The sequence below is a fragment of the Palaemon carinicauda genome, chromosome 6 (genome assembly GCF_036898095.1).
Source record: "Palaemon carinicauda isolate YSFRI2023 chromosome 6, ASM3689809v2, whole genome shotgun sequence".
Taxonomy (NCBI): Eukaryota; Metazoa; Arthropoda; class Malacostraca; order Decapoda; family Palaemonidae; genus Palaemon; species Palaemon carinicauda.
Genome location: NC_090730.1, coordinates 141404381 through 141424614, shown reverse-complemented (window position 1 = coordinate 141424614; position 20234 = coordinate 141404381). Strand labels below are relative to the sequence as shown.

At 42.8% G+C, this 20234-nt stretch overlaps 1 protein-coding gene across 5 annotated transcripts in view; it reads right to left on the bottom strand.

The window, feature by feature from the left end:
* Window positions 1–10300: 10300 nt before the first annotated feature.
* The window catches only part of Rh50 (Rhesus blood group-associated glycoprotein Rh50), a 64041-nt gene continuing 54107 nt past the window's right edge, over window positions 10301–20234 (bottom strand). Inside the window, exons 10-11 of one of the 5 annotated variants that reach the window (XM_068375462.1) lie at window positions 12293–12464; window positions 10301–12017 (exon numbers count right to left, since the gene is read on the bottom strand). In XM_068375462.1, coding sequence (XP_068231563.1) covers window positions 12298–12464 — 167 coding nt within the window. In that variant the 3' untranslated portion in view covers window positions 10301–12017; window positions 12293–12297. Of the gene's footprint in view, window positions 12465–20234 lie in introns of all 5 variants that reach the window. The other 4 variants (XM_068375463.1, XM_068375464.1, XM_068375465.1 and 1 more) reach the window with 4 other exon arrangements.

Here is a 20234-nt window from a genome sequence, read left to right as displayed (position 1 = left end):
TAGCTAATACTTTTCTCATGTACGTCAAGTTTGTCTCCCTTACAGTGACGTGGGCCACAACCGCCTTTTGTTCTGCCTCAGTTGTGACCTGATATGTATTATTGTCAGGTGTTGAAGGTTTTTAAAAGTCACTCAGGAGTGGCAGAGGCAAGGGACAGTGACTTTGCCCTTTAGAGTGGGACAGTGCCCAAGAGAGTGCCATATATAATTGTGATCGATGGCGGCTGATGCCTCCCAAACCCCCCATCCTCGGCTCACAATGATGGAGTTACAGCGCTCGGGGAACTGACGCGTTTGAGCGGGACTCAAGCTCCAGACTGGCGTTCACTGGTTGGGGACATTACCATATTGATCACTATGACCCCTATCCCCGCTCAGCGGATGACCCTTATCCCCGCGCAGCGGATGATCCTTATCCCCACGCAGCGGATGACCCTTATCGCCACTCAGAGGCCATCGTGGCATCCATATGGCCCGGTCCGCTCTCCCACTGGTGGAGTGGTGAGGACCTTCAGACCTTATAGGTCTCCAGAACCGCCAACTCTCTGCCCGGCGTGGTCTTACGACCTTTTATCCGCCACCAGTGGCCAGCTCCTCGGCCCTTCCGTGGGTAGATGAGCCGCCATCCACCCGCGGGGCGGCAACCTTATCCTCCGCTCAGCAGCTAGCAGCAGGTGATTGGACCTCATGGGAGCAAGAGGACTTTTCAGGCACCCCGAGGACGACATGCAGATCCCCGCTAAGAGATCCTGCTCCGGGGTGGGGAGCTACGGACCCCGGGGAGGACCAGAGGACCATGTGAAGGGGCGTCACTATTCTATGTCTCGCTCCTATGGCTCCAAGTCCCCGGTCCCTGCTCCAGTGCTGAAGCAGAGCCGAGGAGAGAAGGAGCAGCGCAGAACCCCCTTGGAAGGGAGTTCGGACAGTCGGGACATCGGGCAGAGGCTCCAGAGGATCTCCACTGCCAACACAGAACCGTAAGGCCTGAACAGGCCCCACGGCGTACCAAAGCTGTTAACCTTCCCGGAAGTGAGACACCCCGGAGCTGACGGCCAGGTACATTTCAGAAAAAAGGACTGTAGTCACGGACGGCCTCACAGGGAAGGGTCAAGTGTTACCAGAGAATGGTCCCTTCATCTTGAGATAGCAAGGGCAGTGATAGAAAAGTTGGGATCGCCATGCCTGGACCTCGTTGCAACAATTGAACTTGAAATGGTCATCCTTTTGTTCCCCAGTGCCAGACCTAATAGCAGTTCTGGAACAAGTGTTCCAACATCCGTGGGATGCCCTCCACATGTACGGCTTCCCCCCCCCCCCTTCAACCTTCTGCGCCCGACCCTGAACTGGCTTCGGGAGGCGAAGCAGGTTAGGATGACCTTAATAGCTTTGTGGGGGTCAGTAAGGAGTGGTTCACGGTCCTGAGGGCCTTGGCAACGGATCCCCTGTGACCCCTTCCTCTTAAGACGTGAACTGCTAAGGCAGCCTCACTTCTAGAAGTCCCACGAAGGCCTCCACAGCATCTCCCTTCACACGTGGAGAATTTTGCAGTAGGTCAGATGACTTCAATCTAAGGCGCTCCTTGAGAGGGCCATATACCAGATGGGATGGGCAACTTTTGTCAAATGAGGCTTCAATCCCGGTCATCACAGAGTTTCTAGTACATCTTCAACTCGACCGGGGTATGTCAGTACCAGCAGTGAAGGGATTCCGTGCATCCCTGGGCCAGGTCTTCCCCCTCAAGGGCTTGAACCTAAGATCCTCAAAGCACCTCTCGATGCTGGTGAAGGGATTTCCACCACCTCAGGTTGTGAAACCGGTTCAGGATGGCCAACTTTTTGGGCTTCTGCTATGTCTATGTCGAATCCCTCAAAGTCTCTTGCAGAGATGGCATCAGGCCACAGCTTCTTCCACAAAGAGTTCAATTTCCGCCTCGAAACCTCCTGCCAAGCTTGATCGAAAGTCAGAGGCCTTTCACAATTTCTAAATGCTCCTTCCAAAATTCACGTTGAGCGAGGTTTCCTTTATTTGGTGATTTCGAAAAATCTCTTCAGAGCTTCTTGAAGCTCAAAATCCCTTGCTGATCCATGGGCTGGAGGAGAAGGGTGGTGTTAGGTAGAAAACAAGATAACCTTGGTAAAGGAATATTACAGAAGGATATCTTCCTCAAGGCCCGGAGGGTGAGCAGGCCAGTTTTCCAACACCAACAGACCCACAAAAGACAACTCAATAGCCCTGTCAGCCAGTTTCATTTCAGACAAGAAAAACATCCTGGCGGACAAACTGAGCAGGAAGACATAAATAATTTCAATGGTCTTTGAATCATCAAATAGCCAACAAAGTCTTAACTTTGTGGGGTTCATCGATAATAAACCTGTTTGCAACGTCCCTTAACTGGAAGTTTACGATGTACTGCTCCACAGTACCAGATAAGAGGTATTCTGGGGGAAAATTTTAATGCCCTGAACTTGAAAAAAATTATGCCGAGTATTATTTTATATCACAAGCTTTAATTAATTTTACTAATTTATTTAATCTATTTGATCCCTTGTTATTTCACATTTAGATATTATTACAGTGATACCTCTGGATATGAAAGTTTCTGCTTACGAAAAATTCAGGATACGAAAAGTGATTCGAAGATTTTTATGCCCCAGTATACGAATAAAATTTCAGGATACGAAAACCTTACGAGATCCCAACTCTTCGCCGAGAGTAATTTTAAAAAGCGCGCGTCGCCAGACTTTGAACTTGGGTAGACTCACTTACAGCCTCCCGCTCACCCATTGGTTATCTCCCTACTCAGATGCTAGCTGACGCCATAAGATCCTGCTTTCCTATTGGTCGGCAACCATCCCAGCTTGCTTACGCACGGGCGTTCATCTCTCTCTCTCTCTCTTTTCGTTCCGACCGCGGTATCATTAACAGACATTGTGTGCTTTCGCTTGTTTGACGTAGTGTTAATATACAGTACATTCGTACACCACGTGTTATCGTTATTAAATATTGGTTACTGTGCACTGTACTGTATTAGTGTTTACTAAACATAGTACTGTATATAACGTACGTAGTGTATTATATTACGTATTACTGTAGCCATGGGTCCCAAGAATGTTGCCGAAGGAAAGACGACGACGACGATGCTCTCGATGGAGAGGAAACTTGAAATCGTAAAAAAGTACGAGTCTGGCATGCGTTTAAGTGCGATCGCCAAGGAGTATGGCCGGAATCCATCTACGATAGGCACCATCCTGAAGCAGAAGGCGGCCATCAAAGCAGCGGCACCTTCTAAGGGCGTCACTATTTTCTCCAATAAGAGAACCCACGTGCATGACGAGATGGAGAGGCTGCTTCTTGTGTGGATCAAAGACAAAGAGATCTCAGGAGACACCATCACTGAGACTACAATTTGCCAGAAGGCCTCCGCCATTTTCGGTGATCTCGTGCGTTCTCAGGCCGAAGAAGGGGCAGGAGAAGGAACATCCCAGCAGGAACCCCCAGAGTTCAAGGCTTCTCGGGGGTGGTTCGAGAAATTCAAGAAAAAGACTGGCATTCATTCAGTGGTACGGCATGGGGAGGCAGCCAGCTCGGACACGAAGGCCGCCGAAGCCTTTGTTAAAACGTTCGACGAGTTGACTCTGCAGGAAGGCTACAGTTCGCAGCAAGTTTTCAATTGCGACGAAACTGGACTATTTTGGAAGAAAATGCCTTGTCGGACGTTCATCACGGCGGAGGAGAAGACGCTACCCGGACATAAGCCTATGAAGGACAGGCTTACCCTTGCTTTTTGTGCAAACGCCAGTGGGGACTGCAAGATAAAGCCCCTGCTGGTGTACCATTCAGAAAATCCCCGAGCCTTCAAAGCCCACAAAGTCATCAAGGAGAACCTTCCCGTGATGTGGAGGGCGAATGCTAAAGCCTGGGTAACGAGGCAACTTTTCATTGATTGGGTGAATGTCTGCTTCGGTCCGACTATCCGAAAATATTTGGAAGAAAAGCGCCTCCCTATGAAATGTCTGCTGGTGTTGGACAATGCTCCAGCTCACCCTCCTGGCCTCGAGGAATATCTTCTGGCCGAGTATTCCTTCATAAAGGTCCTATATCTACCGCCTAACACCACCCCTCTCCTCCAGCCCATGGACCAGCAAGTTATTTCAAATTTTAAAAAATTGTACACGAAGCATCTCTTCCAGAGATGTTTCCAAGTCACAGAGAGCACAAACCTCACTCTGCGTGAATTCTGGAAAGATCCCTTTAATATCGTGATATGCCTCAAACTCATCGATCTCGCTTGGCAGGAAGTTTCGAGGCGTACCCTGAACCCATCTTGGAGGAAGCTGTGGCCTGATGCTGTCTCTGCACGAGACTTCGAGGGGTTCGGGAAGCCTGGAGGCGAAGCCGAGATCGTTGACGATCCTGAACCCATTCAGCAGTCTGAGGTGGCTGACATCGTACATCTTGGTACGTCCATGGGGCTGGAAGTTAGCGCCGAGGATATAGATGAACTTATCGAGGAGCACCACGAGGAGTTGACGACGGACGACCTGAAGGAGTTGGAGACGATGCAAGTGAGTGTTGTTCAAGAGCAGTTCTCTAGCGGTGATGAGGAGGATGTTACACCTTTGAAAACGGCAGACATTAAGGAAATTCTCGCATGTTTCCATAAAATGGCAGACTACGTCAAAAAGGAACATCCAGAAAAAGTTTATACCAACCGTGCGCTTCAACACTGCAATGACGTTTGCCTAACGCATTTTAGAAATGTGTTGAAAAGTAGGCAGAAACAAGCTTTAATGGATAGTTTCTTATTAAAGAGGCCAGCGGTATTAGTAGGCCAAGACGAAGGTGAAAGTGAAGAAAAGAAATAGAAAAGAGGAAGTGATGAAGAATTAGGTGAAAGTAAAGAAAAGAAACAGAAAAAAGGAAGTGATGAAGAAGTAGAAGAGATTTAGAAAATATGAAAAACGTAAAGTTATAAAAAAGCAAATAAAAAAATTCAATTTTAAGTTTTATGTTACCGTTAAGTGTTAAAGTAATTTTTTCTTTCATTTTATAGTTTTCCATACATAACGTTAAGTGTTAATTATTTCTGCCATTTTTTTATTTCGTAAAGTTTAAGTGTTAATGTGTTAAGTGTGTAAATTACTGTACGTAGTCTGTCACTTGTTACGTTTTCTGCCTTATGCCATCATCCTCCTCTGCCGCGACTTCGCTATCGGACATCATCTCAATCAAAAGGTGTTTCAACTTTTTTGTTACACTAATTAACTGTAACCTTTTTTTCAGGGTATCAATCCTTAATTTAGGTGTACGTACAGGTAACAATACACCTTCACTGATCCAAATGCTTTACATACAGTACCGTAACTTTTATACAGTAGTAAAGAAAACGACCGTTTCTTAGGGCTGGGGGGGGGGGATAACTAGGCTATAACTACATTATTGAATAATCTCATAGTGGTTTCTGGAATGGATTAGGCTGTTTTTAACGGTTGGGTTAATTATTGAATGATAGAAATGGCTGCATTGCATGTTTATTACTACAGTTTAGCGTGTTTATGGAAGAAAAGGAGTCTTTTCGTAAGGCTTGAAACGGATTAGGCTATTTACATGTAAATCACGACTCAGGATACGAAAAAATCAGGATACGGCTGAACGGATTACTTTCGTATCCTGAGGCATCACTGTATATGAAAGTAGTGTAATTGGTTTTATAGGTTTAAATGGTACCAAATGGTGTGAGTGTACAGGTATGGTTGATTAATTTGTATTATATAGCGCTGAATAGCCTTTGATGCCCCAGTGCTTTGCTTGAGGCCTAAATTTTAAAATCCTATGCTATCCCAGATAAGATGCCTTCCAACATCAGTGGGACACACTAGACATCTATGTGTTCCCCCATTCTGCCTAGTAAGGAGTCTTCTGAACAAAGTAAGGGGATCACAAGATCTGTTGGTGACTCTCAAAGCTCTGTGGCAACATGTGGAATGGTTTCCTTACCTTTTACCCCTCTCCACAGAGTTGCCAAGGGAGCTCTCTTCACTTCCAGATCTAATCAAACAACCTTACGCAAAGATTTACCACAAGGCAATGGCTTCACTCCATCTTCACCCTTGGAAGTTATCCAGCATCTCTCGTCGAGATGCTTTTTGTAGGCAGTGGCAAAAAGGATGTCTGGATACTTCCAAGAGTCATCTTCTGCCGTCTATCACACGAGGTGGGCATTCTTTTGTGGTTGGTGCTGTGGAAGGGGTATCACTCTTCTTGATGCCACTTTCCCAATAATAGCGGAGTTCTTGTTATACCATCAGGAGGAAAAACTCTTTGTTTCGGCAGTAAAAGGATACCAACCAGCCTTGAGCCTTGCTTTTAAACTAAGCAGAGTTAACATTTCCTCTTTGACAGAACTGTCCCTCCTCATACAATGTTTTAAGCATACCTGCCCTCAGCCAGAATTCAGACCACCCCCTTGAAATGTAGTTTGTGTACTAAGAGCCCTGAAAGGAGCACCTTATGAGCCATTGCGTCGGTTATTAGACCACGACTGGCGCTCAAAATATTCTTCCTTCTCTCACTGGCCTCTGCGAAGAGAGTCGCAAGTTGCATGGTCTTTCTTATCACGTTACCCATTCAAGGGGATGGGGGAAGATACCACTCTAGATTTGGGCCCTTCCAGATTGAGTCTGTACTACAGTATATCAGATGACCCAGATGTTACTCTACCCTGTGAGGGCTCTTAGAAGGTATCTTAAATGAACCACAGGAGCTCTCACACATGTCAACAAGTTGTTTGTGAGTATAGGCAGGGTTAAAAGTAGTCACCAGGATTCTTCTCCTCAAGGTCGTAGACCCAGAGCTCATGATGTTAAGGACATCAGTACGTCCATAGTATTTAAGAGACCTCATCTCCCTTGTAGGACAAGTAGTAATCGGTTTAGGGAGACGTTACCCGCGAGTTAGTCTAGGATCAATGATCGAGTGACTGACCTCTTCATCCTTTATCTCCCTTTTTCTTGGGGTACAGCATTTGTGGAACTCTGCAAGCTGGCCTCCTCTGTCTGCAGGTAAAAACCATATCCCCTGTGTAACCTGATATATAAATTATATTTGATATGTCCCCATCCTCCCTGCGAGGGGAGTTGGGCAATATCTAGGTTAAGTTAGCAGAGTATACCACTCCAATGCTTAGGTCTCACAATAACAACATGGAGTGCCCAGGCTGTCCCAGGTCATTGTAACAGTCATTTGGCAAGGACTTCCACCCACCTAAGGGCAAGTCTCCATAGTAAAGAGCAAAAAGGTTTATACAGTATTAGGTTTTTGGAGCAAATGACAAATTTGAAAGTAATTTGTATTTTTCTTAACTATACAAACCTTGAATTCTTTACTCATACTTGACCCACCATCATCTATCCCCCTGTAAGTCCTGCCTGCAATCAAAAGTGATGTCACATCACCGGTTTGCTACCACGTTAACTAGCGGCAGTAGGTTATACCTCGCTAAAGTTTCATAGCTACTTTCAGCTTTCACCTAAATAAATAAATAACTGGAATACAAACCTATGCTATTTATAAGTATTTATAGGGGTGTTACTTTACCTGAAGCTGAAAGACTAACCATTAGACTATTAGCGAGGGTTAACCACCCATACCGATAGTTAGCGTGGGGCAGTAGGTTAGTAGCTACCCCTCTCACTCACACACCTGTGACTGTACTTCACTTTTCTTTTGGATCAGGGAGAGAGACCTCCTCTATTACTGATGGCCTTTTGACTTTTTAATCTTTTTCTTTTTTACAGTATATATGAAAACATTCTGTCTCTTTACATATATTTCAAGCTTTCTTTACAGTGAATGTGGCTGTTTGTGTGACAGCGCAGTGTGGCAGGTTCTCACCTACTGACGTATATCCTGAAAGATCTACAAGAATTGAATTTATCCCTTCCCCTCCTTCGATCTTCGGGAACAGGCCATCAGACTCGTCTCGTTAACAAGATTTGTCTTGCCTAGCAGACTCGTCCCATCAGCATGATTCATCTTGCCCAGCAGACGCTTCATGCATAGTCAACTCATTTGCAACTCCCGACGGAGGTCCCGAGAGAACCCCCTCAGCGACTCCAAATAGCCACATGCGAACATCTTCCACAGGGTACTATCTTCACGATGACTTCACACCTGGAGACTATCCATCTCCTCCTCTCTATGGGAGTCTCTCCCACAACAGGTTGCAAAGAGAATGTCTGGATACCTGGATAGATTGTTGGCTTTGGCCAATACAGGGTAAGTGGATCGTTGGCTTTGGCCAACCCAGGGTAAGTGGACTGTAAGTTGGTATCATAAAATGGGTATCCCTCCCCTCAATACCACTATGCCAGCATTAGGGGTATTCCTCGGTTATCTTCGGGAGGAAAGCTTCTCTTGGTCTCGGCAATGAAAGGCACCGCTATTCCTTGAGCCTCGTACGGAGTTTGGAGCCCGCAGACCCTTAGTCAGAAATTAGACCTCATTCCAGGACCCCAAGCAGCAGAGGTCTCCTAACCTTGATGGCAGGTCTCCCACTCATATTGGTTTCAGCCAAGAGAGACGGCGAACTCCATGGAACACCCTTAACGTCTCTCATTTAAGACAATGGGCAAGTTGTGCTCGACCTAGTTTTTGTCAGCTCACATTCCAGAATCTGAAACCTTCGGTCTGGAGTGAGTGTCAACAGTCTTCATAAGCACGGGGAAGGTCATGAGGAGGATCACGAAGAATGCCATCTGCATGGATTCACAAGGTCATTGACCTCGCACTGAATCCAGAACCTCCTCTGACGCTTTGACCCAGAGCACACGACATCGGGGTCATTGCTATATCCCAGATGTTCAAACGAAACTACTCAGTGATGCAGGTTCTACAAGGGGGCGTGTGGAAGCGCAAATGACCTTCACCACCCACTACCTGCAAGACGTAACCCACAGGAGACTTGATAAGTTCTCTATCAGTCCTGTTGTGGCTGCATCTGGTTTAACACCTCAAGCTCCTTGATATACAAGTAGCAGGAGGTTGAGGACATTGATTACCTGGTTTTTTTGTCTGATTTAAGGAATAAGAATGACTTGCTCTTTCTTTTCTTCATCCTCCCCTCTCGGGGAATTCAGCATCCAGGGTCCTCTGCACATTTGACCTTAACCAACTGCGTATAAACCATTGTTCCCTCATGTAACCTGGTATTGTGTCGGTACTGTTACGTCCCTATACCCTGGCGAGGTGGTATTGGGAATGCCTTGGTGTCTTCGGACAATTCCTATGACTTGGAAGAACTCTTCTTATCTTGATAGCCACATTGCTAGTATCACAAACACACAAGCTTGTGTTGGCTGCAGTCCATGCATATTATTAAGGTTTTAGCAAGGTGTAGAGTTTCCATCTGTTATGTGCTCACAGGGGAATCCTTGGGTAAAAGTCGAAAAGCCAGATTGGCAGGGATGTCCACCCTCCTAATGGACAAGTCAACCCCTTTGAATAGCGTAAGTTTGTATTCCTGTTACGGAATAAATAACAAATTTGGAAGTAATTTGTATTTTTCCTAACGATACAAACCTGTAGCTATTTATACAGATTTGCCCGCCATCCCAGTCTCCCCCCCTTGAAGTCCTACCTCCAAGCAAAGAGAAGTATAGTCACGTGTGTGAGTGAGAGGGGGTAGCTAATCCCCCCCCCCCCCCCCTCCTGTTAGCTAGCGGTATGGGTGGTTAACCCTTGCTAAAAGTCTGATGGCTCATCTTTCAGCTTCGCCGAAAGTAATACTCCTATGCATAAATATAGATTTATAGTTAGGAAAAATACAAATTACTTCCAAATTTGTTTTATTACCATCAAGTTTGTCATTTTGGGGTAAATGTTCATATGTAAAGCTTAGAGAGATAAGCGATGTGAACATGGAGTATAAAAGAAATTTCATTATTGAAATTCCATTTTTCAGTCAAGTATGGTCTCTTGTTAAATTCTCTCAACAAAAAAGTGGCATTGTCTTAAGAGAAGGGTTTTGATGAAGGAAAATTATAACTGACTTAACAAATTTTGAATTCCGAGTACATATACAGTAGTATTCAATTTCTTTTATTTTGAATTTAGAGTATATAGTATTTGATTTCTTTTATTAAATTGGTTTTGAATTCCTATACGCAGAATATTTCCATACACACATTTATAATTTTTTTAGAATTTAACTTTACTGAATACATTTTCTCATAGTTAAAAGGTAATGGAGAATTACTACTGGTAGAATGACACACTAATGTGTATAAGAAAAGACAAAGTATTTTTGTTTTTTCATTAGGTAATTCTTACAATTTCATACAAAACAAAGTACAGGTAATACAAAAAGACACTACACTAACATTAATGGTTTACAAAATAATACTTCCTTTCTTTAAAAACAATGTTGTGACAGTCATCAAATATCATTAATAAAGATGAGTTTAAGATAAAATTATTTTCCATGTCATAAAGAATGGATAATTAATTTTAGTCCAGACAGAATGGTCTCAGTTACTTTTGAAAAGTGGCTTAGTTTAAAACTGCCTATACAGTACATAAAGAAGTATTCACATTGAAACATAAGGACACATCACAGTTGACAATAAAAAGTTTACACAAATACATAGGTTACGAAGACAAAATTATAGTTATAATGCACTCCCAAAAATATCCAAGACATTCAAACAAGTAAATACTAAAAGTCATCTATTGTAGACACTGTAGTCTCATCACACCCACAATCCAACTAGTTATAGAAAATTAGATTATAAGACTTACAGAGAATGACAAAAGAGAGACAGGGTTGATAGTTCTGAGAGCATTAATGTAATTGGTCCAAATTAATATCTCTAGTAGTATTTGTCTTTCAATATCCAATTAATGCCCCATTGATTATAAATGTTTTCACTATGTGTTGCAATTCTTTATTATGCACAAAGGGTATTTGAGTTTAGTGATTATATGCACTACAATACATAGTTTCATAATCCCTTGTTAATGTAATTATGAAAGTAAAATTCTTCTCTTAATCATTTGGTAAAAATTATTTAGTCTAGAGAAAGAAACTTCCAAATACAATGGGCAAATAAATGTACGGACTATTTGTAAAGTAAGTAGTAGATATAATTAATTCTATGGGGGTTATGATATAAAACTTGTTTCCGAGTGAGAATGACAAAAAGAATGTAAATGTTTAATATTGAAGAGGTCAATAATGTCATTTCTTATAATAAAATTATTTTACTTTTTAAGAGTGATAAAGAGCGAGGAAAGGTAGATGGTAAATGGATTGGGCTTATGACTACTGTAGTCACTTGATTAGATGTAAATGAAGAACCGTATTTTAGTTTGGGTAATATATTAGCTAGAAAAACTTAGGCTAAATTAGAAAATGACTTATATTGCCTTATTACTTATCCTTCTTAGATATTAGTACTAAAAATTTTCACTCAGACATTACAAATACTGGCACTTTACCCGATGACGACTTTAAAAGCGTTTATCCTTAATCCTTATATATTTACCCACTTCATCTGCATTCGGTGATTAGCTTCGCAAGGACTCTGAAATCCAAAGGGTGAAATTGAGGAGACCAAAAACCTATTATTATCTATCCAGAAAAGACAGGTCTGTAACTTGGTGCCTTGGATTAAAAGAAAAGCAAAAAGAGAAATGTCTCATTGCAGCAATACTTCAGTCACATGATGGCCCTAAGAACACTGTTACTTTTATAAGAAATAAGATTTCAGTTTTCCACCAAATTTCCTCCTTACCACAACACTCTAACCATGGAGACTTTCATAAAGGCCAGTTTCAATGGCCCATATATAGTGATTAATAAAAAAAAATATTAAGGCTAGTTGATGCTTCGGAAAGTACAGACAGATATACTATATAGATACTGCGTTGTGTGTTAAAAAGTATCAAGTCATAATGCAGAGTAATCCCAAATTCAATCTGTAACTCTTCTTGGTAGGGCAACAGTGGGTTTTCTTAACCTGTGTGTAAGAGAATAAAAGTCAAGAGCATATGAATGCTGCTAATAATAATTCAATTGCAGCTGATTAACAGCATTTAAAAATTAATTCATTGTAAAACTGTAGTTCAAAAAATCCTATATTGTATTTCATAATTACACATTCTAGTCGATGTGGAGGAAAAATTGAAATCTTAGAATGTTCTAAGAAAAGATATTTGGAGTGGCCACATACAAAATTGCGCTGAATATGAAACATTTCGCTAAAGAAAATTTCCCTATAATGCAATAGTACACCTGAATTATTTATTTCCATTCTCTGTTGTCACATGCATGGGGACAGCAGAACTACCTCTCTCGTGTTCTTCCCCAGTTTCCTCTTCGCCCTCCTCCATCAGCCAGTACCTTTCATCTTCAAACAAATCATTGGTTTTCAATGTTGAGAACTTCTCAAGCCTTAGGACAAACCCTGTAATTAAGAAATGAAGGTCATGGGAAATAAGCAATATATATATATCAAAATTTCTAACAACTGTGGATATCAAAGTTTTCATATACTTTAGTGTGGTAATTCAGTAATCAGTGTCATGGTAACATTTTGTTGTAAAGTTTTTCATATACTTTAGTGTGGTAATTCAGTAATCAGTGTCATGGTAACGTTTTGTTGTAAGTTCACAGCTATCAAGATTGGACATAGTGACATAAGTGTATCAAAGTAAATAAAATTAAGATCTTTAACTACTGTTTGTTCCTACAACAAATACAAACAATACTTTCTTTACAGTGGATATATTGTTCTGGCATAACTGGGAAAATAGCCATAAACTTTTTCTCTCACCTGGAAATCTTGCTATAAACTTTTGATGTGAAATAGAAAAAAAAAACTAATTAGCAGGGTAGACCATCTACCTTGCTCACACATTGTCTATATATCAAATTCTGCTTTTGGCTTAGTAGAGAGCAGACATCTCTCCCTCTCCCATTAAAAACCTATTTGAAGACTGTCGGTAAAGTCACTTTGTTTTCCTTTTTCACTTATGTTTGATCTTGCCAAGGATTACTAAGATACTGGTTTGTCCTGGCATCAAAGGGCACTTTTGCAGCACCTTCATGTTGATGGGGGACACTGATCCTCGGAGCCCTTTGCACTGGGTCCACGAGACACTCCTGTAATCAGTCGTCTCCCTGCGCAGTGTCGAGTGGCCGTCCTCCCAGTGGGAGCAGTACAGCAAAGGAAGAAGTAATCTAAAAGGGAGTCTTCTCCCAAGAGGTCGAAGAAGTGCCGACTTCTTACTATAGCATCTTGTTAACCCCCAACTCGCTGCCCATTCTGTGTCCTCCGGAGGACGAATGGTAAGAGATGATTGTTTGACCCCGGACAACCTCTGGTAAAGAAGAGTCATTCGCTCCCCCTAGTGACGCCACAGTGCCCAGTGCCGGAGGGGCGTCTCCCTCGATTGACACCTTGCATCAACTTTGGCCTTCTTAGGGGATCTTGAGTTCTCCTAAGGAACCGCTGTTGTGGGTGCTGAAGCTTGGAGCACAGCTGGAGTGTACATCTGCCTCCGCAGGGGTTGACCACGGCATCCCCCACAAAAGCCTCCAGTGTTCTTGTTCCCTTAGTCGAAGCTTCCTTCACAACTTCTCACCCACATGAGGAATCTTGGCCAGTCTTGCGATCCTCCCGTGTGACCATGCCAGCTGAACTTGCTTAACACGCAGAGTTCCCCCAGCATGAGAAACACATTAGTGCTGTTCCTCTGCCCTATGAGAAAGGTCCCCCATACCCCCAACGCGAAAGGGCTTCCTCTCAAGTGGTCTCCTTCTAGAGTTCCTCGTACTGGGCATCAGTCTCCTATGGCTCACTCCAGCTCTTCGGAGCAAACAAATGGTGGTGGCCGATGACCAATTGCAGTCGCATTCCCTTGCCATCGTAGTCTAAGTGTATTGAGACATAACCATTCGGGATTATTGCCTTGGGCTTCTAAGCCCTACGGGACTGAACCAGTTTGTTCTGACGTTTGCGAGTGATGGCAGCTCGGGTTTGCAAACAGGCCCCCTCTGCCATGCTTGTTTCCATCCGAGCTCATACCTCCTCCTGTAGGAGTACACAAGGCAGCTAATCAACCTTCTATAAGTTCCCTGATGGGTGTTAGCACCCCCGTCCACGATGCTATGGCTCTTGGACAAACAGGTCCTAGTTGGGCGGGAGTCTTGTGCATCGGCGCATACTGACCCACCATGTGCTGACGACGTGGGACACACACTTAATTCAGTTCACTCGCCAAGAGAAGCAACTGCTCGTTACTGGCACGTTCACGAACACCCTCCTGTTAGAGTTTTTGCAGCCGTTGCTTCATTCGCGAAGGATATGCCTCGTTCTGAAGAGCTCATTGAGGCTGTGAAACAGGCAGCTATCAAGCCAATTCCAGCTACACCATACCAGGCCTTTGCCAGGCCAATCCTATCCCCATGTGGTGTTGGGTTCACCTGGGAGCTCTGATCCACCTGTCAATCCCAGACGCAGGAGTACTGCTGTGAGGCATGTTCCTCCTCCAGATGTGTCTGGTGCTCCTTCTCTTCTTGAGTGGTCATCTAAGTATCTGAAATACCTACTCTAAGGTCTCCCATCCTGGTCAAGATCCTGTTTGGGAAAAGCTGGGTATTATCCCAGTCAAACCAACCAAGAGGAGAAGAGGTCACACCCAAGAGATGCCTTCTCCAGATGGTACCCATCACCCTTCGACCAGCAGGAGTTAACGATCTCCCTTCCTCGGTAGTTTGTGGCAACTAAACCAGCCACTCACCTCCCAGAGCCCCTTTCATGCTTACATGAACTCAGGGTCATACTTGAGGTCAAGTTCCAAGCCAGTTGAGTTTTTGGACTTCCACCCAGTTTCCATAGTAAAGTGCAAATGGTTTGTATTTCTGTAGAGACTAAAAATGGAAGCAATTTGTATTTTTCCCAACCATACAAACCTGAGCTCTTTACTCATACTGTACTTAACCAACCTGCCATAACCTATCCTCTTAAAAAGTCCTGCTTTCAATCAAAAGTGGATAAATAGACTAGCTGAGTATGTGAGCGGGTGGTTGATATATCCACCGCTAACTAGCGGCGGGTTGTTTACCTTGCGTAATAAGTTTATCGCTAGTTTTCCAGCTACGTCAAAACAATACAGTATATCCATAGAAACGGGTTTGTACGGTTACAAAAAATACATATTACTTCCAAATTCATCATAGTTAAACTTATATTCAAATAAAATAATTAATACCATAAATCTATGCACCGTTCTCAAGTTGGGTAAAAAAAAAAAAAAAAAAAAAAAATTATTACAAACCTAGTGTACCACCTAGTACTATCTTGGCTCATTTATCTTTGTGACCCAGCCTCACTCGGCTGCACTTTTTACAGTTTATTTTCAGTTTCGGATACAAAGCGTAGGTTCTTTTTTCAGTTTTCTTTAATGTAGTTTGCTTTAATAGCCTCTTTATCAATACAGTAGTATGTCTCAAGAAGGTGAAGAGGTTAGCCACACTTTTGATTGCTTAGCTTCTAGCTATTCTTCTCATGTGCTGCTGGTTTAGATTCAGTTTTATTTAAGGCATCCTTCCTCTAAGCGACATAATACAGTACAATAGAGTACTGTATGATCATCTTGATGGAACATTCTCTCTAAATAACTCTATAAAGAAGACTTTGGTTATTAGTACAAGTTTCCTCAAGATATACTGTATTGTGACCATGCCTTCGCCATGTTCACTGCTAGAGATTTTAAACAAAACCACCTGGCATGGTGTTCTTTTTCCAGGACTTAGCTTTTCATCAGCTCATTCCTATCTGTTTTCATTTTAAATCCAACTTTGCCCAGTTTTTTATATTGTTTCTGTATTGCCAAACATAGGCTTAGGAACCACACCACAAGCACCTTTCCCAATGCATGTTATTTATAAACGGTGGCATATGCCAGGACTTCGTACCAATTGCTAATGAACTTATTGAAGTGCAAGCTACTTATCACCTTAACATACCACTGGCTGACATATGAGTTTATACTGATGCATGAATTTTCAAATGATCATGAAAATTTTGCATTTCGTGAGCCCATGATGCATTCAGTATAAATGTACAAGAAATTTCTGAACCTTTCTCTTTGCAGTGTTTGCTGTAATGAAGACTAACCTAGTAAGCTTGGCTGCAATTGCAACAGGAGAGCAAGATTGATGTGGTTCCCCACCTACTTTGTATTTTTGCAAGGGGCATTGACTGTTCGCAGACATCCCTTTGTGACAAAGCTAAGTTGTGGCTACCTCTACCGTGGATAGAGTTGTGGTAGAAGAGAAAGAAGATTACCTAGAGCCTCTTCAGCTTCAGACGCAGCTATGCTCAAACTGTTGCCAAAGAAGCTCTTTGGCTCATCCTCACTTTCTTGTTCTTTATCAGCTGCGCCTTCTTTGGATTCCACTAAACCTTAGTCCTCCAGAGAAGTTCCAAAGAAAGGACAAGACTCCAACTTGCACTTGGGGCTGATTTTAGTTATGGCATAAGTATTACTTTCCCAGTGAAGGTAATGCTCCTCTGGCTTCTAGCAGTTTTCTCTACCTTCTACTGACATGATGACGTTAACAGGGACTTGGACGCAAGGTATTTGTGGCCTTTCTTTGATATCGATGGCAACCTATCTGCTTCAACACTATTGACGGTGTTAACTGATGCCAGGACCTCCAGTATTTCTGCTGCTCCACTGTGGAAGAGACACCTGATGTGACAACCATCGACAAGTCTTTGCCTGCTGTTAGAGAAGATCCTGGATCTTTCCAACTGCAGTTTCATTGTTTCTGGTCAGGAAATCCTTAATTTTGAAGACTGGGAAGAGGAAGAAGCATATACAAACTCCTTCCACCAGCCCTATTTCTTCGATATCTGCTGCTGCTAATCCTTTGCACTTGATACTAGCTGCTTTTAAGAAGATGGAACCAGCTGCGAAGAAAATTCTCCCAAAATCTAAAGTATTCCAGACTTACTCTCACATACATGTCACATTGACAGTGTGTACACCACCGCTCACCAATCCAGCCTGGGAAGTAGTTCAGTACAAGGTACAAGTGTTCACTCTCCTGCAATCAGTGCCCATTCCTGTACAGGAACAAGCACATGCACTGTTGGTTGGGCGAAGGGCACCCTTGGGCCCTACTTTCTATAGAAAGTTCCAATGAAATGTCAACATCTGGGACAACAAGCAGAAGGATCATGTTACAGCATATGACTGATGACCTCTACCAGGATGTGAGTGCCATGAGGACATAGTCAAATTATCTTCGCTTCATCGCTGAAACACCTCACCACATGAAAGGTGTCCAGTCACCCGATAACCAACATCAGGTCTCCACACACCTGGTTGCCATGTGCACAATTACTGTGTTATAGTTCTTCTAGCGCTAAGATACCACAAGTGGAGACACCAAGCAATCAGACTCCTTAGTGATCGTGACATTTGAGCCATAGAGAAGCCTGTCACCTGCTTCCGTTTGTCACTTACGTACTGAGATCTTCCTATATGCCGAGACCAGTCCTCTTATAAAGATCCTCTATTGCAGCAAGACTAGTCAATAACCAGAGAGACCTTCTTACATGACAAGATCAAGACTTTCTAATGTGTGTAAGTGATAAGTCAAAGCTGATAACATCCAAGGAGCACTCTGAGGCAGACAAACAAGACACGGCACATAGCACCATTATCAACAAGTCCTATACGACCAACTTTGCCATGACACATCCTTGCATCACAATTCCCCTCTGCACTTAAGAGGTCGTGAAGTACCTAAATCTTCCCCAATTTCTAAGGGTACAATAGCCAAGGGCACCTCAACCCATGAAGAGTCAAATTAACCAGATGATGTTTCTTCTTCCTCAGGTTACAGCCCTAGTGCTGTTCTTAGTTTGGTATGCAAGTTCTTGAAGAAGGACGATTCTCCCACGGTACACATCGTGATCTCTCTCATAATGGAGAAGTCTCTAGATATCGAAGACCCAATAACACCCAATTCCAGACCTGCACTTCCAAAAACAGAGAACCTTGAAACAGAAAATGTTTAGCAAGGTTTTGTCACTTATTTGGGGATGCAACCTCAACCCCAATCAAAGGTGGAATGACGTCCATGGATTTGCGCCTCGACACCCCTCAAGGAACGAAGCCAAATCTTGAGTTGACAATTGTCAGAACTTGCTTGAGTGGCTCTGGATAGGGTTAATTGTCAGATCACTGGTCCAAGGAATTCACTACACTCGAGTCGATCGAACAAGATCTTGCCTCCTGTGCTCTCTCGACAGATAGACCTTTATGTACAGGATAATGCAAACCCTTCTCCTCTTCCAATCAACCTGGCAGACCCCCCAGTGTAAAGACTTAAGAACTACAGCATGACATTCTCGGCTTTTGTGTTTGCTACCGTGTAGCTGCTTCCATGATTAGTCAGGAGTAATTGTACGAGGATACACTTTGGTAAGAGGGGTCTTTCGCGCTGATCATACGTATTTATGGTCAGTATCTAGGGCATTTCCCTATTCGATGGGCAATATCACTGTCCCTTGCCTTTCCCATTCATGAGTGGCCTTTAAACCCTTCAAACAAACCCTTTAAACAAATAGGAGCTACACAAACTTAATTCTGTTAGGTTAGGCCCTAAGTCTGACACATTCTTAGCATTATCTGCAAACCATTAGGCAAATCGGGTCCTAAAAAAGGAAGATGCCGCAGCCTTCCGTGTCGTTAAGCAAGTAACACAAATAGGACATGAAGAGGCTTTTGCGTTACAAAATGCACCACAGTTGGAGACTGTAGCCTTGTTCCCACAGAAGTACAGTGACATAACGATGGAGAAGTGGAGGAAGACAAGCTAAGAGTTCCTCATCCATTGATCAGTTACCTTCAAGCTCAAAAACAATTTGATGCATCCAAGGTTAAGTACCAGCATAATGTAAGCTCGGCTCAAGTCGTGTATGGGACAATGTGTTAGAATGAACCAACTACTCGGATCTCTTCAAATTTAAAAATGTTACCACAAATAAGAAGTAAGTTGCTACAGAAAAATTAAACTGCTTTGCCCTGAAAAAGCAGTAAACAAGAAATCTGTTTAAGGCAAACTGACAAGAGCCACTCTTCATTGACTGACATTTCTGAGGAAGATCCAGAGATTTGCTTGGCAAAGTTCAACAATTTGATACGATATATACTGCAAAGCAAAAATTGGGCTCACTAAGTTGTTTAAAGCCCTATCCATATAACTGAGCATGCTCGATGGGTAAATCATGATACCAGACCAGAATAGATAGTAAGAATGAGGACTGATGATGTCATAAGTGGAAAAATCACAGGCAGGGATCTAGCAACAAACAAGTGTTAACAGATCTCTACCTGTGGTTTTTCCCCCTTCTGACATCATCAACCCTTTTTCTCACTAACTACTGTACTGTGGTCAGGTATCTTGGTTAGCTTGTCGGGCATGCTTGATCATATGGACAGGGTAAAATGCAGAATGCTTCAATGAGTACTCCGATGTTCATCCATTAAATACAAGAAAATAGAAATCACGAGACTCCTATTTTGCCAACTCTCCTCATCTGCAATAGCCTGTGTTCGGCAACACAATGTTAAATACGTACCGTATAAGTTATTCGTTACTGTACTGTTTGAGGGTTGAAAGGAGTACGAAAATTCAACCCTTTCTTGATAACAACAACCAAACTTTTTTTTCTTTTTTTAAACAATCAAATCAATATATATTACTAAAAAAAGCAGTCTCCCCAGTCAACTTAGTAGCAGGGGCATCATTTATGAATGTACTGATTTTCTATACCTCTTGGCTGAACATTTCCATGCTACACTAACCCTTCATAATGTTGCAAACAAGTTGGTTATTATATGCTCTGGCTGACTGTCCCTCATTTGGAATCTGGATAAGGTTCTGGAATTTTCAAACTTGGGGCAACTTTCACAAACGAAAATTTCACTAGATCATTTTATCTATGGTTGGGAGAGCAATTACTGAAATCCTAAATAGTATCCTATTCATAAGAATAAAGGAAAGGGGAGTAACCAGCAACATTCAGGGCATTTTCCCTCTCTCTATAACTTGGACAATGCTAACTAGAATATTGCTTTCACGCTTAACTAGACATACTGAATTTGTGTTACCAAAGACAGTGCTGTAAGGGACCATTAACATGTATTATCAC